The sequence below is a fragment of the Acipenser ruthenus genome, chromosome 3 (assembly GCF_902713425.1).
Source record: "Acipenser ruthenus chromosome 3, fAciRut3.2 maternal haplotype, whole genome shotgun sequence".
Classification (NCBI taxonomy): Eukaryota; Metazoa; Chordata; class Actinopteri; order Acipenseriformes; family Acipenseridae; genus Acipenser; species Acipenser ruthenus.
In genome coordinates this window covers 17835435-17855772 of record NC_081191.1, presented here as the reverse complement: position 1 = coordinate 17855772, position 20338 = coordinate 17835435, and the positions used below count along the sequence as shown (strand labels likewise).

The 20338-nt window shown below is 36.5% G+C and overlaps 1 protein-coding gene across 39 annotated transcripts in view; it reads right to left on the bottom strand.

Moving 5' to 3' along the window:
- LOC117394363 (regulating synaptic membrane exocytosis protein 2-like) overlaps positions 1-20338 on the bottom strand; it is a 265103-nt gene that overhangs the window by 8241 nt on the left and 236524 nt on the right. Inside the window, exon 1 of one of the 39 annotated variants that reach the window (XM_033992575.3) lies at positions 494-932. The exons of the other annotated variants lie outside the window; for them this stretch is intronic. Coding sequence (XP_033848466.1) covers positions 494-632 — 139 coding nt within the window. The 5' untranslated portion in view covers positions 633-932. Of the gene's footprint in view, positions 1-493; positions 933-20338 lie in introns of those variants that run through there. 39 annotated transcript variants of the gene reach the window in all.

The following is a 20338-nucleotide window of genomic DNA, read 5'->3' as shown; positions in this document are numbered from 1 at the left end:
AAATTTAAAAAATACCAGCAATAACTAGACAAATGAGATGCAAAAGCAAAGCTGACATATTTCACGTACTTTCAATAAACCTGATGATAAACTTTTTTTAATGGAAAATAAATTACTGCAAGACATGAATTAAACAGAAAGTAAATTACAAGGGGTGAATGGGTTGTCTTCACAATAAGACAAGACTCTTGTGTATACAGTGTAGTTACGCATTCAATTACTCATCCAAAATACTCCTTAAAATATATACTTATCAAATGTTCTATACCAAAATATATTCACTACAATTGTTAATGGAAGGATATATTTAATAATTGTGTGCATGTCCTGGTTTTGTATCGCACAACAGCATTATGAATACTACAAGAGCATAGTTTAACAAACCAATCACATAATAATCCTGAAGGACTTCATAAACACAGATTCCCATTTTCTATAAACAGAAGGGATGCATCACATGTTAGTGAAAGTTTCTAAGGCAAAATAATCTTACCTCCATCCTCCTCATCAAAGGAGTTCATGCAAGGAAAGTAAACAGCCAGTGCCTCAAAAGACGCAGAGAGGCTCATCCGACTCTGGGAACGCTGCATTCGTATCCCGGGGTTTGCACTGTTTTGTCCCTGCCTACCCATGTCGGCTGACCTCTCTTTTGTATGATATAGAATACGGGGCGTTTTTGCAGTTAGCTAGCCCTGTGGCTGTTAGTGAAAGATCTCCGTGGACACTTTGACTTACTGACCAATGAGGCAGGTAGCCTCCTACTCTAACAATATACTGTATATCTTTTCCAACACTTGTGTTTTTTAAAAAAAAAAACAGCTTTACTCTATGAGCAAGGCCACAATTAGTCTTTATGTAGCACTGCTCCTCTCTTACAGATTCATAAAAGCCGTTGTTGCTTCTGCTGTATCTGGTGCTCAGTGCCTCCCTTCTGTACCTTGCTCTCTGCTTCAGCAGTAGGATGCTGACTGGACTAATGCATCTTCAGTCTCAGCCAATCAGTGCAGTGTGGAGACAAGCACCTAAAGTTATTCTCCAGAAGAAGGAGCTCTACCCAGAGATATAATTTTCCAACACTAACATATTGCCTGTGAATTCTCTCTTATAGTACGTTGCTGGGTGGCTGCATTAGGAATGTTTACACCACCTCTACTGTAAAATAGTCATTGACCAGCAACTCGCCATTCACTCCAAATTCACATGTTCAGGAAAGTTTTTCTCAAGCACAGCTTTTGCTGAACGTTGCAGCGTCAATATAAATGGTGGATAATTTAAATAGCTGTTTAAATCTTTAAAAGGGGACGTTGTGAAAACCAACATCCCTAGTAGTCTCTTTAGTGTATTTTTTTATATTAATATACCAGGTTTAATTCTATTTAGACCAATTGAATTGTCTCCTTTGTGTGTTCTTTTACAGTTTGATCCTTTCACTATTTTTTGCTGTGCTTTAACTAGGGTATACCGCAATAAACCTTTCTAAGGAACAGCCTGGCATGGTGCAGTACATAAGCTGCAGTAAGACTGCATCTTCACAAAGCAGCTGTCCACTATTATTCAATCTTGGGCCCTTACCAAACATGGACTGCCGACTGCCAAATCGTGTTCATTTTTGCAATGTGGACAACTGTTCAACAGCAAAATTAATTCCAGTCGGATTCAAACCCAGGTCTTTGAAGGAAATTAGCCCACTGTCACTTAACAGTTTTCAACCAAAGCTTATCTACATTCCTTGACACTCGGTTTTGTATTCATTAATTAAACCAGGAACACTGAAATGACAAAATATCACAAAAAGTAAGTGTTGAAATCTATACACCTTAAATGAATACAGAGCCCAGTTGTGCCCAGAGCCCAGTTGTGCACAAGGCTGTATAGTAGGCTATAACTGCACAAGAAATAAATAATACATATTGCTTTATTAAACATTTAACTCGAACTGTTGCAAAAACTGACTATAAAAAAAAAATGGACTATAAAATCCGGTCCTGCGAAAGTCTGCAATGTGATTTATAGCTGGAATTGAGTAGATTTGGTCGGGCGATAGCAAACCACTCCCCCTTCTCAACCCACTTGTAGTCAACAAGCGATAGCTGCTTTTTGAAGGGCTTGTTTTGGTTCTGCGAGATTTCGCTTGGAATTTTTCTTGTGTTTTATTACTGCGAATGCTTTCGCGTCCTCGTTCACTAAGTGCTAACTTTGATTTGGTCCGGCCCTAAGTAGTGCTACTTATCTCCAACAACCTTACTAGAAATATGTATCAATATAGCTCCAAGTTAAATATGTTGTTGAGACAAGCTAATGAAAATAACAATAGATTATTTCACTGAAAAAGCAACAGTCATCTTTGTGTTACCTATTTATATTGACATGTTGATAAAGGAAATATTATTTCAAAGATGAAAAAGACTGCAAAAAACACAGAGAAAATGCATAGATAGATTTTTTTTTTAAAAGACCTACAATACATTAGTTCCTATGTAGAATTCTGCATGTAGAAAAAAAAAATTACATTTTGAATACTGTAAATGTGGTTTTGTGAATGAGACTTCAACCAGTTGCCAAAAGCAGTACCATCGCAGTATCAAGTGATGACTGTATTATGATTTGAAGTTACTGTACATGTCCCATGTATGTATACTGTAGTTGCAATGTTGATCCATTCACAACTTATTTGTGAACTTCAGCAGTATAAAGTGTAGACTGGCCAGGCACCTGCAGGCTTGCCTATAAGCTGCCCAGAGCTGCGTTGTCCTCCGACGCTGTAGCTCTGGGGTGGCTGCATGGCGGGCCTGCAGAGTGAAAAGAAGAGGTCGGTTGACGGCACACGCTTCGGAGGACAGCTTGTGTTCATCTTTGCCGCTCCCGAGTCAGCGCAGGGGTGGTAGCGATGGGCTGAGCCTAAATACAATTGGGCATTTCAAACTGGGAGAAAAATAGGGTAAAAATTAATTGGCGACTACTAAATTTAAAAATAGAAAAGAAAAGAATGAGATTTTCTATGATGATACCGGCTCTGCTACAAATTATATTTATTGGAACTCCGAACACAGGAGCTGAAAGACTAAATAGGCAGTTAGTAGTAGAATCTTGCACTGCTGGGTTTCAAAATGTCTTGCAGATCAAAACAAGGGTGTCCTTCCACAGCAATTGACTTTGGTTCATTTTAAAAGAGAAATGCCAGGTAGATTTTGTATTTATGAAATAATGAAATGTATTAAATTCTAACATTTTGCATAAAGCGTTAGGTACTCAATTGCGCATGAATATGATCAAGCAACTTAACAAACTCAACTTTTTATAGCACTGATGAAGCTGGGATGTTTGTGACATAGTTATTTGCATATATGTTATTGAGGGTTTTAGAATACAGTATATATGACAAACGGAGCGTATCAAGAAGCAAATGAGGGTCTAACCTTCAAAATGAGGATCACTTGAGGAGCCTGATGATTGGCTGCAAATGACGCTGCCTTGTGCGTATGGAAATTGTATTCTGATTGGTAACCACAATGTGGCACAAACATCAAAAAGGTAAAATGGCTTGCCATTACTTGTAGAGTAATATATGCAGTTCTGTTCTTGGTATGCTAGGAGGAAAGCTGCTCTTGATAGAGAGATGTTATGTACATTGAATTAAGATTTGACTTTCCTTGTAGGAGAAACATTGGAATCAAAATAACTCATTCTCTCGAAACTATTACATTGGTTATGTTCTTTTTTTGTGTGATTTATAAATAATTCAGTCACTATATAGTGGGATTAGTGGTTTCATGTCAACTATAAACTATTTTTTATCAATAAAAAATAAAATGTACATTTTGAAGCAAATTCCCATCTAATATCAACAAAATCCACGAATATGCTTCATTACAGCGGATTATAACAATAGATCATATTCGGAACATTGTCCCTACTCCTACATATGTACTATCTAGTGCCTAAAAAAAAGAAGGTATTTTTAGTGTCACGATAAATCAGAGGAGATTTGGGAGGTACATTGTTAGTCCCATTCCTGAATTTTTTGTTATAACTTGACTGTGCAGCTTATGGATTTAAGGGATGAGTCATCTAAGCAGCCCATGAAGGCAAAAACCTATACCGATATTCCACAAACAATGCTTCAGATGTAAAATGGAGATGTCTGGTAATGTTACTTGTCATCATAGTTCTTTATCATTATGGATAATGTGATACAGCAGCTCTAAATGGTTGCAAAATAAAATTATATTAACATATAAAGAACAGCTGCTTTGTAGTGTGGATTTCATATTGACCTGACAGCTGACTATTGTAATTGATTTCTTCTAACTTGATAGACCTACAATTACAATCAGTCTTAATCTCCACTCACAGTAATCTTTTTTCTATTGTGCTAAATAGAATAGAATTGTCTATTTTATTTGAGATGGGTATAGAAAGAGCATTGTATAACAAAGTCTTTAACTACAGTTTTAAAAATTGGAATTGATAATTAATTTTTTGTACTGTACATCTCAGTGGGATCTTCCTGCACAAATCTGTAACAGCTATATTGTCTGACTCAAATGCCAAAGCACATGTTTTTGTCATAACTATGTCTTAACAGGCATAAATGTATGGTAAACATGTATGGTAAAATGTCTTTGAAATGGTAAAATCCCCCCTATACTGGGTGGGTAGAACTATTTAGTGGAACTCCAGGTCTCCTTATGAGACTGGTGAAAAATGTTGGGCCTGGTGCCAATTGGACACAATAAATGCAGTGCTTGTTATATACTGTAGTGCTTTGTACTGTTGGGCTTGACATCAGCTCTGTTCAGGCTGGTACCTAAGTAGATTCACATTGTATTTAGGTATACATTCTACTAGTTTAATTATCACATGTTTATGTCATATTTCATATACCATAACATTTCATAGTGTAGTGTAATCTCACAGTACCAGTCACCAGGTTTACATGTTTTTGGTCAGGCTTTTGAGAATAAGTGCATACAAATACTAGTTGCTGCTAATGGTTTTGCATTAGCTTTTAAGCACTATCTTGTTTAAACTGAGTCTAGTTTCAATATCTTGTAATATGTTTTCTTGTGGTTTACATATTTTGTATGTTTAAACAACTACATAAAACTGAAAATGCATGGACAAAGTACTGGTGGATCACTGCGCTCTAAATAATTAAGTACTGTAGGCTCTAATTGGACTGCAATATACTGGAACATAATAAAGAAGTAAAAAAGAACATTAGAATGAATTGGGGCAGGGAGCAAAGTACATCTGAAATCAAACCAACTCGATATTACAGAAGAGGATAACTGAAGAGACAGTGCATGTCACACAAGTAGGTCCGTTTTTAGTCTCCAAATCCATATTAAATTGTATCGTATGTGTTTTAATAAAGGTGTGAGGGTGTGCCGAGTGGCTGTTAAACAGGGAGGACACAACCAAAAGTTCAGTTAAAACTAAAAAATACTTTATTTGTGAACAAAAGAAAACTTGTTCTTTCAACAAATAACTATTTATACTGATCCTGGATCAAGGGGGACGAGCGTCCTTTTGAGTTTACTGTATTTCATCCTTTTTTGTTTAATTCAAGAAAATAAAGACCTATTAACACTAATACAATAGCCTACTTGGCTAAAGAAAATTGGTATTTCATTTCACAGTTTTTTGCTCCTTTCTCTCATCACATGATCTTCCGGATCCGAGGATCTTGGGTAATGTAATCTTTTTGTTATATACCTGAAAGTCCCCCTTTTCGTGAAGAACATAAACAATCATAAACGAGTTGCAACAAGGCCATAGGGGAAATCAATATTGATATTTCAGAAACTGCATTTCTGTAAATTGCTTACATGGCAGATTTCCTTGTGTAACCTAAAAATGTATGTAAAAAATTGCTGCCTTTTAACTGGGTTCTTTTTTTTTTATCTAAACAGAAAACAAAAATCTAACAAACGTGTTCTTTTTGCCCAAATATTTGTAAAACATCTAATTATTAGATGCAACCTAACAGTACTGTATGTCAATCGTTGTATTCTGTGGAGATCAGCACCCAAGAAAAAGCGAACATTTTTCACAAGTTCCCTTATAAAAGTTTACAACAGTAAAAGCGTAGCAAGGTCTAATAAAGTGTGAATAAAAATATTTAAAAAAGTAGATTATATCTAAAGATGTTGCTGCGACACGGACAACATGGGATACAGCAAAGGTAAAGTCAGGCATTCTTTTGTAAAAGGAACACTGCAGTGTTAAAGTGTGACAGTGTTCTGTAGCTCTTTTAGAAATGTTTTTCAGGACTGTTTTTTGAAGAGTACTCATAAACATTCTCTTAATTAGTGTTTTGAGAAATAAACTTCTAACTTTTGGACTGTAAAATAATGTAATAAATCAAAGTGAACTTGAAAACAATACCATCCTCAAATAGGCACACTTCTTCAATTATAACGCTTTCTTTTGAATTTCAGGGCTGAATTAATTGGAGCTGGAATGCCAACCATAGTATATGCAGTTATCCTAATCAGACCTGTCACATGTATTAAATTAGGCTGTGGGCCACTTCAGCACAGATTGAGTTATGCTTTCATCCAAGTGGTTTGACCAAAGCCCCCTCTAGATGTGCTCATATGAGTACTGTATGTTATCAATTACTTCATCTCCTGTCTGTCTCTTCGAACTACTCATCTTCCTGTTTTCTAGTTCTTCAAATTTTAGTAGACAACCAAAAAAGGATATGTCTCAATAAAGTCTAATTTATTTCCAAAACATGAAGAAAAGCATGAGCAAGGTATACTTTTTCAAATAAAGCTTAAAGTGGCCGAATGCTCCACTCTTTAACCATTGATCTTATCAGATTCAACACAAACAGGTTCCAGCTTGTTGCATTGTGCCCGTGATGAGGTTGTATAATGAACTGGGGAGACAGCACCGAGAATACTGTTCAACTCTGGTCCCCACAATGTAAAAAGGATATTGTGGCCTTGGAGAGAGTCCAGCGAATAGCAATGCTAAGCAAAATGCAACAGAATTTATATGCAGAGATGAACACACCGGATCCAAGAAAAAACAAAATGAGGAGTGTAATTAAACAACAAATTATGTGAGGATACATAACTGTAGTATAAGTTCACTCCTCATTGTATTTTATTAATCATACACAAAACATTGTATTAACTAATCTTAATTAATACTGGTGTGTCTCTTATTATATGCATATTGTGCAGCTGGAAGGTCATAAACCTGATACATGTTTCCCATAGTAAAGCATTGAAAAGTGTAATAAAGAATAGTGAAAGCATGGTAAAGCATAGGTAAGCATTGTAAAGCACAGGGAGGTATGGTAAAGCACATTAACACGACAAACCATGGTAAACTATGGCAGATGCACAGTCTAACCTTGGGAAAACCATTGCATCCGTGCAAATGCACCTTTTTATAAGGGAAAACTTACAAAATTGCTTTTGTTTTCTATTTTACTTTAGAATTGTGCTGTATGTTCTATGCACAGGATTACATCAGTAAACAGGATAACAGGATATTAACACATTTTGAGAAAAAAAGACACATATTCTAAACCATCAGTTTAAAATGCTATGGACACTTAAGTAGATAAAAATAGAAAATTATATAATCATGTAATACGTTATTTAGATGTTTACTGTGCTGCTTAATTCTGCATTGTATAGCCCTAGGCTAAGAACTGCCGCAGAATCTTCCAGTATGTGCTTGTAAGATTATTTTTCTGCTCCAGTTGTTCTCAGTTTAATTATAGATAATACCAACAGATGCAAATTTGAACCAGTTATAATTAACTCGATTTTTACTTTAATATAGCATTCTGATAAAGGTAGTTTATGAATAGGGGTGTTCTTAGCATGTGAGGGAAACAAAAAAATAGTCCAGTACATTCTGAGTCCAGCATTGTCTCGAGAACAAATGATCGAATATGTTTAGTTTATTTCTATTATATGGTTTACCAGGGGTGCCTAACTTTGTTTAATAGTGGGGGGGCAAAGACGAAGAAGCAATTTTTTTTTCTAAGAAGCTCAGGTAAACCTCATTTGTACTTTTCAATCTTCAACTTACGGTTTTTGTAATAGTAAACCCACAAAACTGGACAAGTAGCACCAAATGGCAGAACCAGTTCCAGTGGCATATCTGCACAATGCTATACAGTACCTATAATTCCAACATGCAGCTTATTAAAGGGAAGTGCTAAACAAACAAACAACAACATGTTATAATATGGCTTGTTTATTGATCGATATATTGACATATAACAGTTAAAATATTCCTTGCTCAGCTTTGTTTTAAATGTAGTGCTGGATGCTAGAGAATGTTTTTCATGTTTTGTCATCAGACATTGCTGCGCTCAGTTATCACAGCGAAACCAGCTGCTACGAGACTTTTGGAAAGTAAATGCTCCCTATAGCATGGCAATGCTTGGTGCTGATAGGTTGAAACAATAAGCAAAGTAAAATGAGGCTTGTGTGATTTTGAAGTGCCACTTTTGCCCCATGGGTTAGGCGCCTATGTGCTTTACTTTACTTAATAGAATTTAATAATGTAAATTTGTTATATAGTACATACTTGTATACATTACATGAAACTTACAGTTTAGGAACAAAAGTACTGGGTTACGCACCCTGACCCATTAAATGATAAATTCAGCTCCCAGAAAGCATAGATGCTCCTGGTAACTTGTGAATTGATTGGGCGTGCTGTACACACATAATCTGTAACATAGCATGTCATATGTAATGCCCAAGCAAAGTTTAATAAAAATTGGGGCAAGCGGATCAGAAGATCCTTCATTAGGCCAACCAATCAGAGGCCAGAATTCAGACATAGGTAGATTACAATGATTCTGATACGATCAAGAACTTAAGACGGTCCATACCAATTGTTATTGCAATAGTGCTATATATATATATATATATTTATATATTAGGGACAGATGAAGGAACAATAAATAACATACTTATAACTCTACAGTATATCAATACCACTGCCATTTCTGTTATTTATTGGTCAACTTTTTAACATGACATAATACAATTTAAAAGTAACCATTCATTGGAATGCAGGTTGGTGAGATTTGACAATGATGTAATAAATAAGGCAATGTAAAGGAAAAAAGTGCTCATCAGTTTGTATAAGGTAACATTTTTCTATTGATAATTAACATTTATAATAAAACAAATGTATTAAGAGATACCAAAAGTCACATTATTCACTGTTTAAACAGAATGAAAATATAAGTGTATACATAGACATGCACTAAATAATTAGTTAACTTCATAATTTTATGCCTTTGACTGGTTGACATTATGTGAGGCATACTTACAGAAACTCTATATCAAATGTGTTCAAATAACAGAGAACCCTGTACCTAAGCCATGACTTGCAATGCATCATCCCAGAAATCATCTGTCTTACGCAGGTTCCTGAGGGCCTAATTAGAGTTAAGTCGAAGTACACGCACCTAAATCTGCTGCAAAGATAAATTGCTGCAGCTATCTTTATTCACAAAGGACTTGAATTTAGGACAGTTTCATTGATCAATGCATGGATTCAAATTGAGTCAAAAATGCCTATGTGTGAGATTCAGCAGCACAGTAAAAGACTTTCCACAACACTGCATAACTTCTAGAAGACTTATATGTAATCGATAATATAGAAATTCAATTTATTACACTGTACTGGCCATGTTTGAGAAACTAAAAGTTTATCTGTTAGTTTTTTTCATGATTTTATTCAAGTTTTAGTTGCTAATGAATACAAATGTGTTCCTCAATATTCCATGAGTAACGCAGTTTACTCAGAATTCCATGTGTGGTCTGCTAGCCTCCAGGCATCATTATTCCAGTTGAAATGGTTAATTCTGAGACCTTTACAATATTAAAATTGACTTCCTTGGTATTTGTTTCTGTACTGTTTTCAACATTGTTAATCTCAGGGTCGTGTGCTGCATCATGCTTTCAATTACCAGCGATGCACGATGCCACGTCATGGATATTTCCAGTAGCCTAAATAATAACTTCATACCAAAAAATCTGTTCAGGCATGTTTTGTGATCTGTTTGTTATAATCTGTTTCTTAAATGTAAAACAATAAAAGTACCTGTGTAGTGTTATTTTCAGGTACACGTTAAAAAGTGGTACTCAGCGCATTCCTAAACAACTTCCGCTAAGAAAGAAGGGAAGCACCAATGCAAATGTGGTATGTTATGCTGTTTTCGGTCTTTAACATTTTTTTAAATTTAATTTATCATATTTTGTAGTCTTTTACATTGTTTTAAATATAATTTATCATATCTTCCCACCATTACAAAAATAGTATGCAAATATTTATCATGCAATCATTTTGACTTCTCATTTTGTCTTGTTCATCGTGAATAGTTTTTTCTTTTAAGAGAAATTGGTTGTCTGTTTCCAGTTTAAGTTTGAAAAAAAATAATGAAATTAACAGTGTTTTGACAGTAGCAAACCACCCATCAGATCACAATTGATTGCACCTGTACTAAAATCTGACAGCGCACCACTTTCTGACATTACACAGGTCAAGTTGTGGTACGCGTACAACATTCTGGCGATGTATCACTTTCTAACACTACATTTTTTTTTAACTTAAATTAGGATTTGAGTGCATGTCAATGTATTTGTGTAAGTTTCAGTATTTAAGTTATCGTTAGGTCATACAAATTTATCAGTTAAAGTAAAAAAAAAAAAAAAATAGTAATTAGAAAATGCCCAGTAGCCTATATATGTTTGCTGATCATGCCGTTTGGTCAGTAACTTGTTCACAGTGTGTTAAGACATTTATACAAAGCCTCTCTGTTAGAGAAGAGAGCACAGTGTGTGTTGTTATTATGATGTGCTCAAAGTTGCTGCATCCATTTGCTTGATTTCTACTACTTGTCATTCAAACCCGAGACTGGTTGCTATTGCTGTTGTGGTTACTGTATTGCCACTGCCAGCAAACATTATTCTAGATTTTGCTATACTATTCATGTGCTATACTAAATTTAAATAGATAGACTGAACGTATAGGATAGCGAGGAAGCAAGTCTGCATTGACACACAACGTTCAGAGGGCGTATACTACAGCAGAAAAAAGGGAAATTGCATAATGAATACTGATTGTATTTACGTCTTTTCTGACAGATTCATTTGGAACATTCAAGGTCCTTTACCAGAGTTTAGGGACCTCATATTGACCAATCAGATTCAAGAAAATCTCCAATCCATTTTCTAATATATTTAATTGTGCTTGTATTTAATTTAGCAATATAGTAATGGTCCTCAAAAGCCAATACATGAACAGAACCAGTAACTTTTAAGTACGAAGCACATCATAGTATGGCATGGTCATTTGGAGTATACATTAGCTTTTGCTGTGACACGCTATTTTTATGTGGATTATATTTAATAGGGAGTGAATTTGATTACTTGTACTTACAGCTGGGTAATAATAAAATGAGACTGGAAAAAGATGTAATATGAGCAATCTCTCTTCACTGAGGCCCCCGTCAATGTTAGACTGAATTACTTTGGTTCATTTGTTCTAGGTGCATGATACACAACTGTGCACGTGACCTCTACTGCCATAAAAAATGGCTCCCTTTTTAGCTAAAAGCATTTTTTAAAAATCTGATATGGTATTTCAAAATGTAATGTGCTTAGTGATTCTTCTGCTGAACCTGATAAATTGGTATTACAATTTAAAGAATGTTTAAAAAATCATTTATACCAGCATACATTTTCCACTAACCCATATTTTTGGTAATGGAATAGTCAGCGGTAAATTCTATGGGCTTGACGAGGCATAGCTATGAAAATTAAAAATGTCATCAAATGTTTTGCTCTCAAATGAGTTTTCTTAAAATTCTAAGTTTATCCATTCTGCAAGTTCTTGCGTGCGCTAAACAGAGACAGTCCGCTGCCAAGGACATTTAAGTTTTTAATGAAAACGAAAATATTGTAGCCTACTTCACTGAAGTGAAAACTGGCTTCTGTTATTTTTAAATACCACTGCTTCTGATTATTACTACTGCTTAATAACAGGAACAATATTTTATTTAGAGTTGGTGTTGAACTTAAACGCATTCATGCCTGCCTGTACCCCTACCCCCATGCAGGATCATTAACTGCTAATTTCCCCATTTAAATATATATAAAAACAATAACGGTCTGGTTCTCTCTTGCCTTTTTTTCAATGAATAAATTTAATTAATAGAGAATAAAAACAAGCTAACAACTATCTAGCCTAAATTGAAATCTTTCCTAAATTGAAATCTCCACAACCTGCGGGTTCTGTTGCATTCACAGCACTGATAGTGTTAGATATTGTTTAGGGTGCAGTGTATCATTTTTTTTTTTGTTATCAATGTCGGCCGCCTGGAGTCATCCCGATGCCTTTCCAGTTTTTATTTCATTTTAAAACGTTTAAATGCCAAACCATAACAAAACATAGAATAATAAAAATGGACGGGCAAAATACATAGTCGTGCCCCCACCACCAAATGAAGACAGGATAACTCAAAACCCTGTTTAAGAGTCCACATTTCCATATGACATTTGAACAAAGTTTGTTAAATTAAACTAGTTTAGCAGGATTGTATTTTAATTGCATAAATTAAATCTGAATAAACTGATGAGGAATGTAGAGATGTTGCGGGTTATGGGGTACAAAACCTTCCTGTTGTCAAGCAGCACAGAAAACAAGATGAAACCCTGCAATGTTCCCGCAGCTTGTCACAGTTAATACACTGCGGCATACAAAGACATTTAATTGGAAAGAACACAGTTGTTTTTTTTTCGAGTTTCAAGTCCAGCAATGATTTATTTGCCGTTGCTGTGCCAGCTGGGGCACGTTACAACAAGCTGACACCGCAGGCAGTTACTAAGAGAGTCAGGCCGAGACCAGGCCACAAGCAGGATGGCTTCCATTTTTTACGTTACATCAAGCAGAGAGCAAAGGTCTTTTTGCAAGAGAGTAAACATTTCTATTGTATTTGTTTTTTTCCCTCACTGGACTGAGTTTTGTAGAAAGCTGCTGACATATTACTTAGGAAAGGCAGCATGACACATGAGACTGAAACAATCAGTTGGGTTACTGTAATCCAGTTCTATCTCTCAGTCTCAATCTTTCTATTTTCCATGTACTTTTAAAAGATAAGAGGAAAGTGTAAACTACCCTGCATGGATAACGTTCAAGTGGACTATGGTGCTGAAAGCGCGACAGCACTACTTACTGTGTTGTGTGTACCTTAACTATTAATATATAACCCACACTCCTTTACACATTCTAAAAGAATACAGGCTGTGGCAGATACATTTTGATGTCAGGAATGTAAAGTATTCCATATCAAGCGTAATAATCCAGGTTGTAAGTATAAAATGAATGGGATGGGAAAGAAGACTTTTGACCTCTGGGTTATAGTGGAGTCATCATTAAAAGTGTCTCGATAAAGTGGTGAGGCAATTAAAAAGGGAAACAGACCCCACCTAGAATACTGTGTGTGGTTCTGGTCACTTCACTACACTCGGGAAGGTACAGAGCAGGGCAACTAGGCCAATCCCAGGACCAAGGGTGATAGTAAGCCAGTATGGGCCGGTACTGCATACTGGCAAAACATTTTGTCAAGGTCATTTTATATTTCAACTTATCAAAACGATTGTTTAGACTACACAATTCTTTCTTTGTATTTTATTTTAAGTGGTTGTCCAGTTACTAATTGTCATTGATGTTTAACCAAAAGAATTCACAGTCACTCAGGTCTTGTTCACGTGATTTAGGATGACAAAGTATTTCATGTTTACAACACCCTATATTATTGTATTTATATTGTATATGTTTGTATATAATTTATCTTGTAACAGCCTTGTATAAAAGTAGTCAAACTGCTACTAGTAATAATAATAATAATAATAAACATACTTATTAATAATAGACAGGAGTTCACTAGTACTTTCATATCAGCTGCCCACACTCCGATTGATACAGTGTACAGCTGAAGTTGATGCTGATAAAACCTTGCATTTGGGAATTGAGTGGTAATAACTTTTTGCACATATTTTACAATTAGGCCTGTTCAGCAACGTTCGATAGTCAATCCAAAATACTTAATAAAAAATATATATATATATATTTATTGTGCCACACTATGGTAATCAGAATGAATATGTGATTTGTATGGTAATGCAAGATAATGTATTTAAATGAGCATCCTGCTCAGAATAATGAGATGTTGATTTTAGTGCGCACATTAATGTGATCATTTATTAGTGCGTATGGGAACCAGGCTTTAACCACTGATAGGCGCGCTGTTTTTCTGGCCTGTATATATATATATAGCGTAATGTACGTGAAAATGTCTATATAAATTGTATGTAGGCCAATATACTCAAATATACTACTCATAATATAACACATTACCCCCACTGCACGATTCCTAGTCATTAATAAGTATGCAGGCATGGTTTCAATCAATTAATCAACATATTATTTAATGTATTTTATAGTACAGAAATAGGCAGATATAACTTAATGGGAATGTCACTCATACAATGCAGACTGCACATGTTGAATATGCGTGTTATATTAAAGAGACGGGCTGTTTTAAAGAAGAATTCCAAAACAATACAGTACATCAATGCAACTTTAGAAACGAATGGGCGCATTAAAGGAGAAAAGAAAAAGGCTTTACATCAAATAAGGAATACATGATAAAATGAAAAGATGAGCAGTGCAGTTTCACTTTACGTTGCCTCTGCCTGTCCCCTGCTGAGTGCTGTATCTGTTGATCGCTCATTTTCAATCAACGTAAGCCACTTCCACTTTCACAATAAGCTACTGACCAAAAGATACGCCTGGACTGCAGGGGCTTTTGATATCACGATTGTCACGGGTAAGTCTCTGACATTACTGTGCACATTAAATTATCGCTCACAGTATATGTAGCGTGCATGGTATGGTATGTAAATTACTAAAAAATTAAAATCCATTGTTTAAAATAATTAAAAGATATTTACTGGAATAAATTAGTAATGCACACTTTGATTAAGGTTACACATGTTTACTCTGTGGCCCCTCTTTCCGGACAGCGTTTTGTCATCTCCCTGTGCCCCAGTTCAACAAGATAAAAGCAGGACTAGTTTGGAATTACGATGTAGCCTCACAAGCAAACCTTCTTTGCTGAAGCTTATGAGAAATAATGCAAAGATATGAAGATAAATGGAGCAGATAGGTGAGACTCTCAGAGGAACGTCCAGATCAGGTCAACCAGGAGTGTGCACTCCCCCCCCTTTCGTTTGCTATTGGGAGATTAAACCTAAGATAACTTCTTTGAAACACATCATCAGAACACATTACTTCAGATAACTACCACCCCTGAGGGGAAAAAAGACACTAAGAGTCCAGGAGGACATCACTGTTTTTTTTTTGTTATAATATTAAAACCTATGAATGTAATAAAAAGTAAGTGCAAAAAAGTAATGCAAGTGCAGAAGTGTACAGTCCAGGCAGGCTACATTACTGCAAATTGTTTCTAGCTGTGAACAGACGGACGGCAAACTTTGTCAGCATTTTCAAAAAAATCCCAATTCGGCTTTATATCCAGATGCTGCTCCATAGCACACCGCAGTGTTAAAAGTTCAGGCAGAGCTTCCTGGTCGCTAAGGTGACACAGCTGAGAATTCTTCCTCTGACATCCCCTCTGTGTTGTCAGAGTTTCAGTTTCGGTTGTATTTTCATCAGCACTCTCCTCCTCAACTACAGAAACCCCAGCTTTTTTTTTTTTTGCTTTTTTTTATAATTTAGTCATTGCCAATTAGTTTTTATTATTTTCTCCCCAATTTGAAATGCCCAATTATTTTTTAGGCTCAGCTCACCGCTACCACCCCTGCGCTGACTCGGGAGGGGCGAAGATGAACACACGCTGTCCTCCGAAGCATGTGCCGTCAGCCGCCAGCTTCTTTACACACTGCGAACTCACCGTGCAGCCGCCTCAGAGCTACAGCGTCGAAGGACAACGCAGCTCTGGGCAGCTTACAGGCAAGCCCGCAGGCGCCCAGCCAGACTACAGGGGTCGCTGCTGCGCGGTGAGCCGAGGACACCCTGGCTGACCTTGCCCTCCCTCCCCCCGGGCGACGCTCGGCCAATTGAGCGCCGCCCCCTGGGAGCTCCCGTCCACGGTCGGCTGTGGAATAGCTTGGACTCGAACCGGCGACGTCCACGCTATAGAGCGCATCCTGCTAGAGAGTGCTTTTTTTTACTGGATGCGCCACTCGGTAGCCCTGAAACCCCAGCTTTTTTGAAGCAACGTTGCATTGTTTGCAGACTCACAGAGTTCCAAGCATGCTTTTGCAAGCGCACAGCATCTAACGGAGAAATGTTATGTACACTGAATTTTTGTGCTGATGCTCATCGCTTTTCTCTTTCCAGCCATGCTTGCTGTTGCAGTCAGTGCTGTTTTTTCAAACTGTAAACCTGACACTGCATACAGGGATTAAATAGCCAAGGTACAGTACATGAGTAATCGTTCAGTAATGAGGTGCAAACAGCTGATTGATCGATCTGTCAAGCTTTTACTACAGTAAAGTGCTGCCGTTTGTATTGAAATCTATGTGAATGGCAAGGTAATGAGGTGAAAACAGCTGATTGGTTGATGAGTAAGAGCGATTACTACAGTAATAAGCACTGCGTCTGTTATTTAAATCTATGTGAACAGCACATAACGAGAACAGCTGAGTTTGGCCAAAATATACGGTGTGCTTAACACAGTATAAACGATGCCTTTATTATTGAAATCAATGGGAATGACAAATGGCAAATGCTATTCGCCCGATATAAACGGCTGCCTGAAATAACCCTGGTCAGTGTAAGTGGTGGATACTGTATTGGTAAATTAAACACATCCTCTTTGCTCAACCAATTAACCTAATCTTGTATTTGATGTCTATTTGTATGGTTATGGTTAGTTCCCCATTGGAATGCTGTAAAGCCAGATATATTGACTAGTAGATAGTAATTTACCAATTTATTAAGGCCAATATGATAAACGTTGTACAGGGTACGCCTGCCCCTATGTTTATTTGCATTATTATTGTTATTCAATGTATTTGTGTTATTACTTAAGTTATTTAAATGCATTTTTGTGTTAAAGATGTATTCGTATTTATTGTTGTTTTGTTTGGCAGGGAAGGAGTTAAAAACCTTCCCTGCCAGAAATACTTGTGTGGAATGTGGCTGTCTTCAAATTGGCTAATTGTTTGTCAATCTGAGCACATCAATATAAATAGCAGTTATAAGCATATATGATATCTGCACAGGTAGGTGTTTTGCTGCATTGGCAATACTAGATATCCATTTAAACTCATATATTGATGCCAAGCTTAAACCTGGTATCAGTTATTCAAGTTCCATGGCTAGTAGTGGGGTGTAGGCTTAAAACATTTGGACCACACATCATATACCTCAGCTCTTCAACCTCATTGTGGCTCATTAATGCAGTCCCAGCCAAGTGGCAAAAGAGTGAGCTTGATTCAAATCTTGGCTCAACAGGTAAAAAACCAGTACATTCCTATGTGGGAGGTATAGCACTGTACATACAAAAAATGTAAACTTCTTACAGGGGGCTATTCTGTCACTGAATAAATGCAATTCCAAAATGAGAAATATTCACTTAGCAGCATGGAATACGAAAAAGATCCATTCCATTCTAGATCTCTCAACACTTATCCTTCCTCACCAGCATACAGTATATGTTATTATGTATTAATGCAAGGAATACTGAACACTAATCCCCCATGCTAACATGGTCGTTTCTAAAGCAGCAATTTATTTAAACTGATCAATGAACCATATTTCAAGGATGTTATACAGTATCATTCCAGTTATGTACAGACATGCTCTCTACAAAATTAGACTGTTTTTGTCCAATTCAGCAGATGGGTAAAAAAAAAACATGCTTTATTTGAGGCTCATCAAGAAGAAAATGTGCTAACTTGGTCACAGGGAAAGCAAATAGTTTGTTTTGTTTAAATCAATTTTGTTTAAATCAGTTAATTCATATAATTTAATGCTAATTGTCAGCACCTCGTATTAAAGAATGAGTAAATGTGGTCTGGTTTCTTAGATAAAAGTACAGACTTTACATAAAGATGGAGTATATCATCCAGTTAGCACTAACCATTAAAATGCCATCTTGTCTCTGAATCGAATGTCTTTTGCATTAGAAAATAGAGATAATGTATGGACTTCACGCTGTTGAAACAGCCCCAAAACTACCATGTTTTCTCAGTCATGAAACCACTGCACCTCAGTTGAAGTACTGGTTTAAGTTTAACAAAAACACTCCTCCCCCATAGTACATGGCTTTATAATAATGCATTAAAACCAGCAGAAAGGATAAGAGTGGTTTTCATTTCTCAGATCCGGTGAGTGACAGAGTAGCTTGGCTCAGCTTCCCACTTTATATTAATTCAGCAGATCCTGCAGACACCTCTCTATCTACCCGACACATGTTACCATCTGTTAGTTACAGCAGCCTAAGCCTACAAAAGCAAAACTGCATTATAGTGGAAAATTATTGACCCAAGGAAAGATTACTGTTACCGACAGGGGGCTATAATGCCTGAAGCCACAGGTCCCGAGGGGCATTTAATTTTCCACTATGAGTCTGCAGTTCATATTTAATATATGAATCTGTCAAGAAAATAAGTAAGGCAAGGTTGGATAGTAAATACAACTCATTTCTTAATGATCCACACTACTCAGAAGTCCAACCTATTATGGTTGATTGGAACATAATCTCTATTTATACATCTCATTGTTAATCACAATAAATCAATTCATTAGATTAATTTAGGGCTTAATCTAAACAATTTATTTGTACTGCGAATAGGACCCATACCATAATTATTGCATTATTAATTACTTCTGAACATGATTCAAAAGAGATATACAATTATCATTAAATCTCACACATAAACTTTTTATAATCACTTCAACAAGAATAAAATTAAATAAAGCTTACATGTAATATGCTTCATATATCTTCATTGATGTATTTACCTCTTAGATGTCAATTACAGGTATGGACTAAGATCCAGATTTTCAGACCGTGTGGTTTCATTGTTTTCAATGTAGATATCCAATATGCTGCCCTTAACAATAGTTTAACCACATTTCCTCCTCTCTCAGGTACTGCCACTCTTTCTAAGCCAATACATTTTAAACTAGAAACTGAACATGCCATCACACTTTCCCAGTACTGGAGATCAAAACAAATTCCAAGAGGGCTGGGAATTAACAAGAAGCTGACATTTGGAGCTAAAGATACATTTGTAAAGAAATGGGAACAAGAGGACATATAAACTTATACTCTAGTCTCTACAGAATTTAAACTAGACCGATCAATTGGAAAGGGATGAGAAGCTTTCAGAAATATTGATGGACTCCAGTGGGTCGATTTATAATTCAGAATCTGAAGTCTTTAATTGCATTTGCAACAAAAGTCTTACCCATACCTCTTACACATACCAACAGAAAATACAAACAGCAGTAGGTTACAAACAGCGTCTCACCTTTCTGATACTAGCGATGTTATCAAATTACTAGCTGAATATACTTTTCCTGCCAAAGCCTTTTTGGTTACTTTCGATGTGGAAAGTCTATATAGTAATAAACTACACAAAGGAGAATTAGAGTCTTTGTCATTTTTTCTTTCAAGAAACAATGCAGTGATACATCAGATTATGAAATGAAAGCTTTGGACATGCAGAATGTTAGGTTACCTAACTGGGTTCCCTGAAAGAGAAGATGACCACCAAAGACATTACGTATGGGATATGCCTGCCCATTGGGTAGGTATTGCTGAGCTCTCTATACCAGAGCTGCCGATAGGCCCCTTCCTGGGATGATGCACTCGGTCCCACCTACCAAAGGGATAAAACTGTCATCGAAAGAAAGCCATTTCTCTTTTTCCATCGAACCAGTGAGGGCGACCGATGCGACCTCGCGGTTGGTGGTCGTCTTCTCTTTCAGGGAACCAAGGTTACGGTAAGTAACCTAACGTTCCCTTTCAATTCGAAGACGACCACCAAAGACATTACTTATAGGATAATGTATACCAGAGCCGTCATGAGGGAGAAGGAATGGCAGCATATGAGGGACCCACAAGCACTAACCTAGAGGTAAGCAGTGTGAACTTACACCCTCAAGGACCCTTGTGCCTAAAGAAGGCAGGGCAGGGTCTACCACATTAAGACGGTAGAACCTGGAGAAAGTATGTGGCGTAGCCCAGCTAGCCGCAGTACAAATAAGTTTAGATTAAGAGCTAAATTAATCTAATGAATTG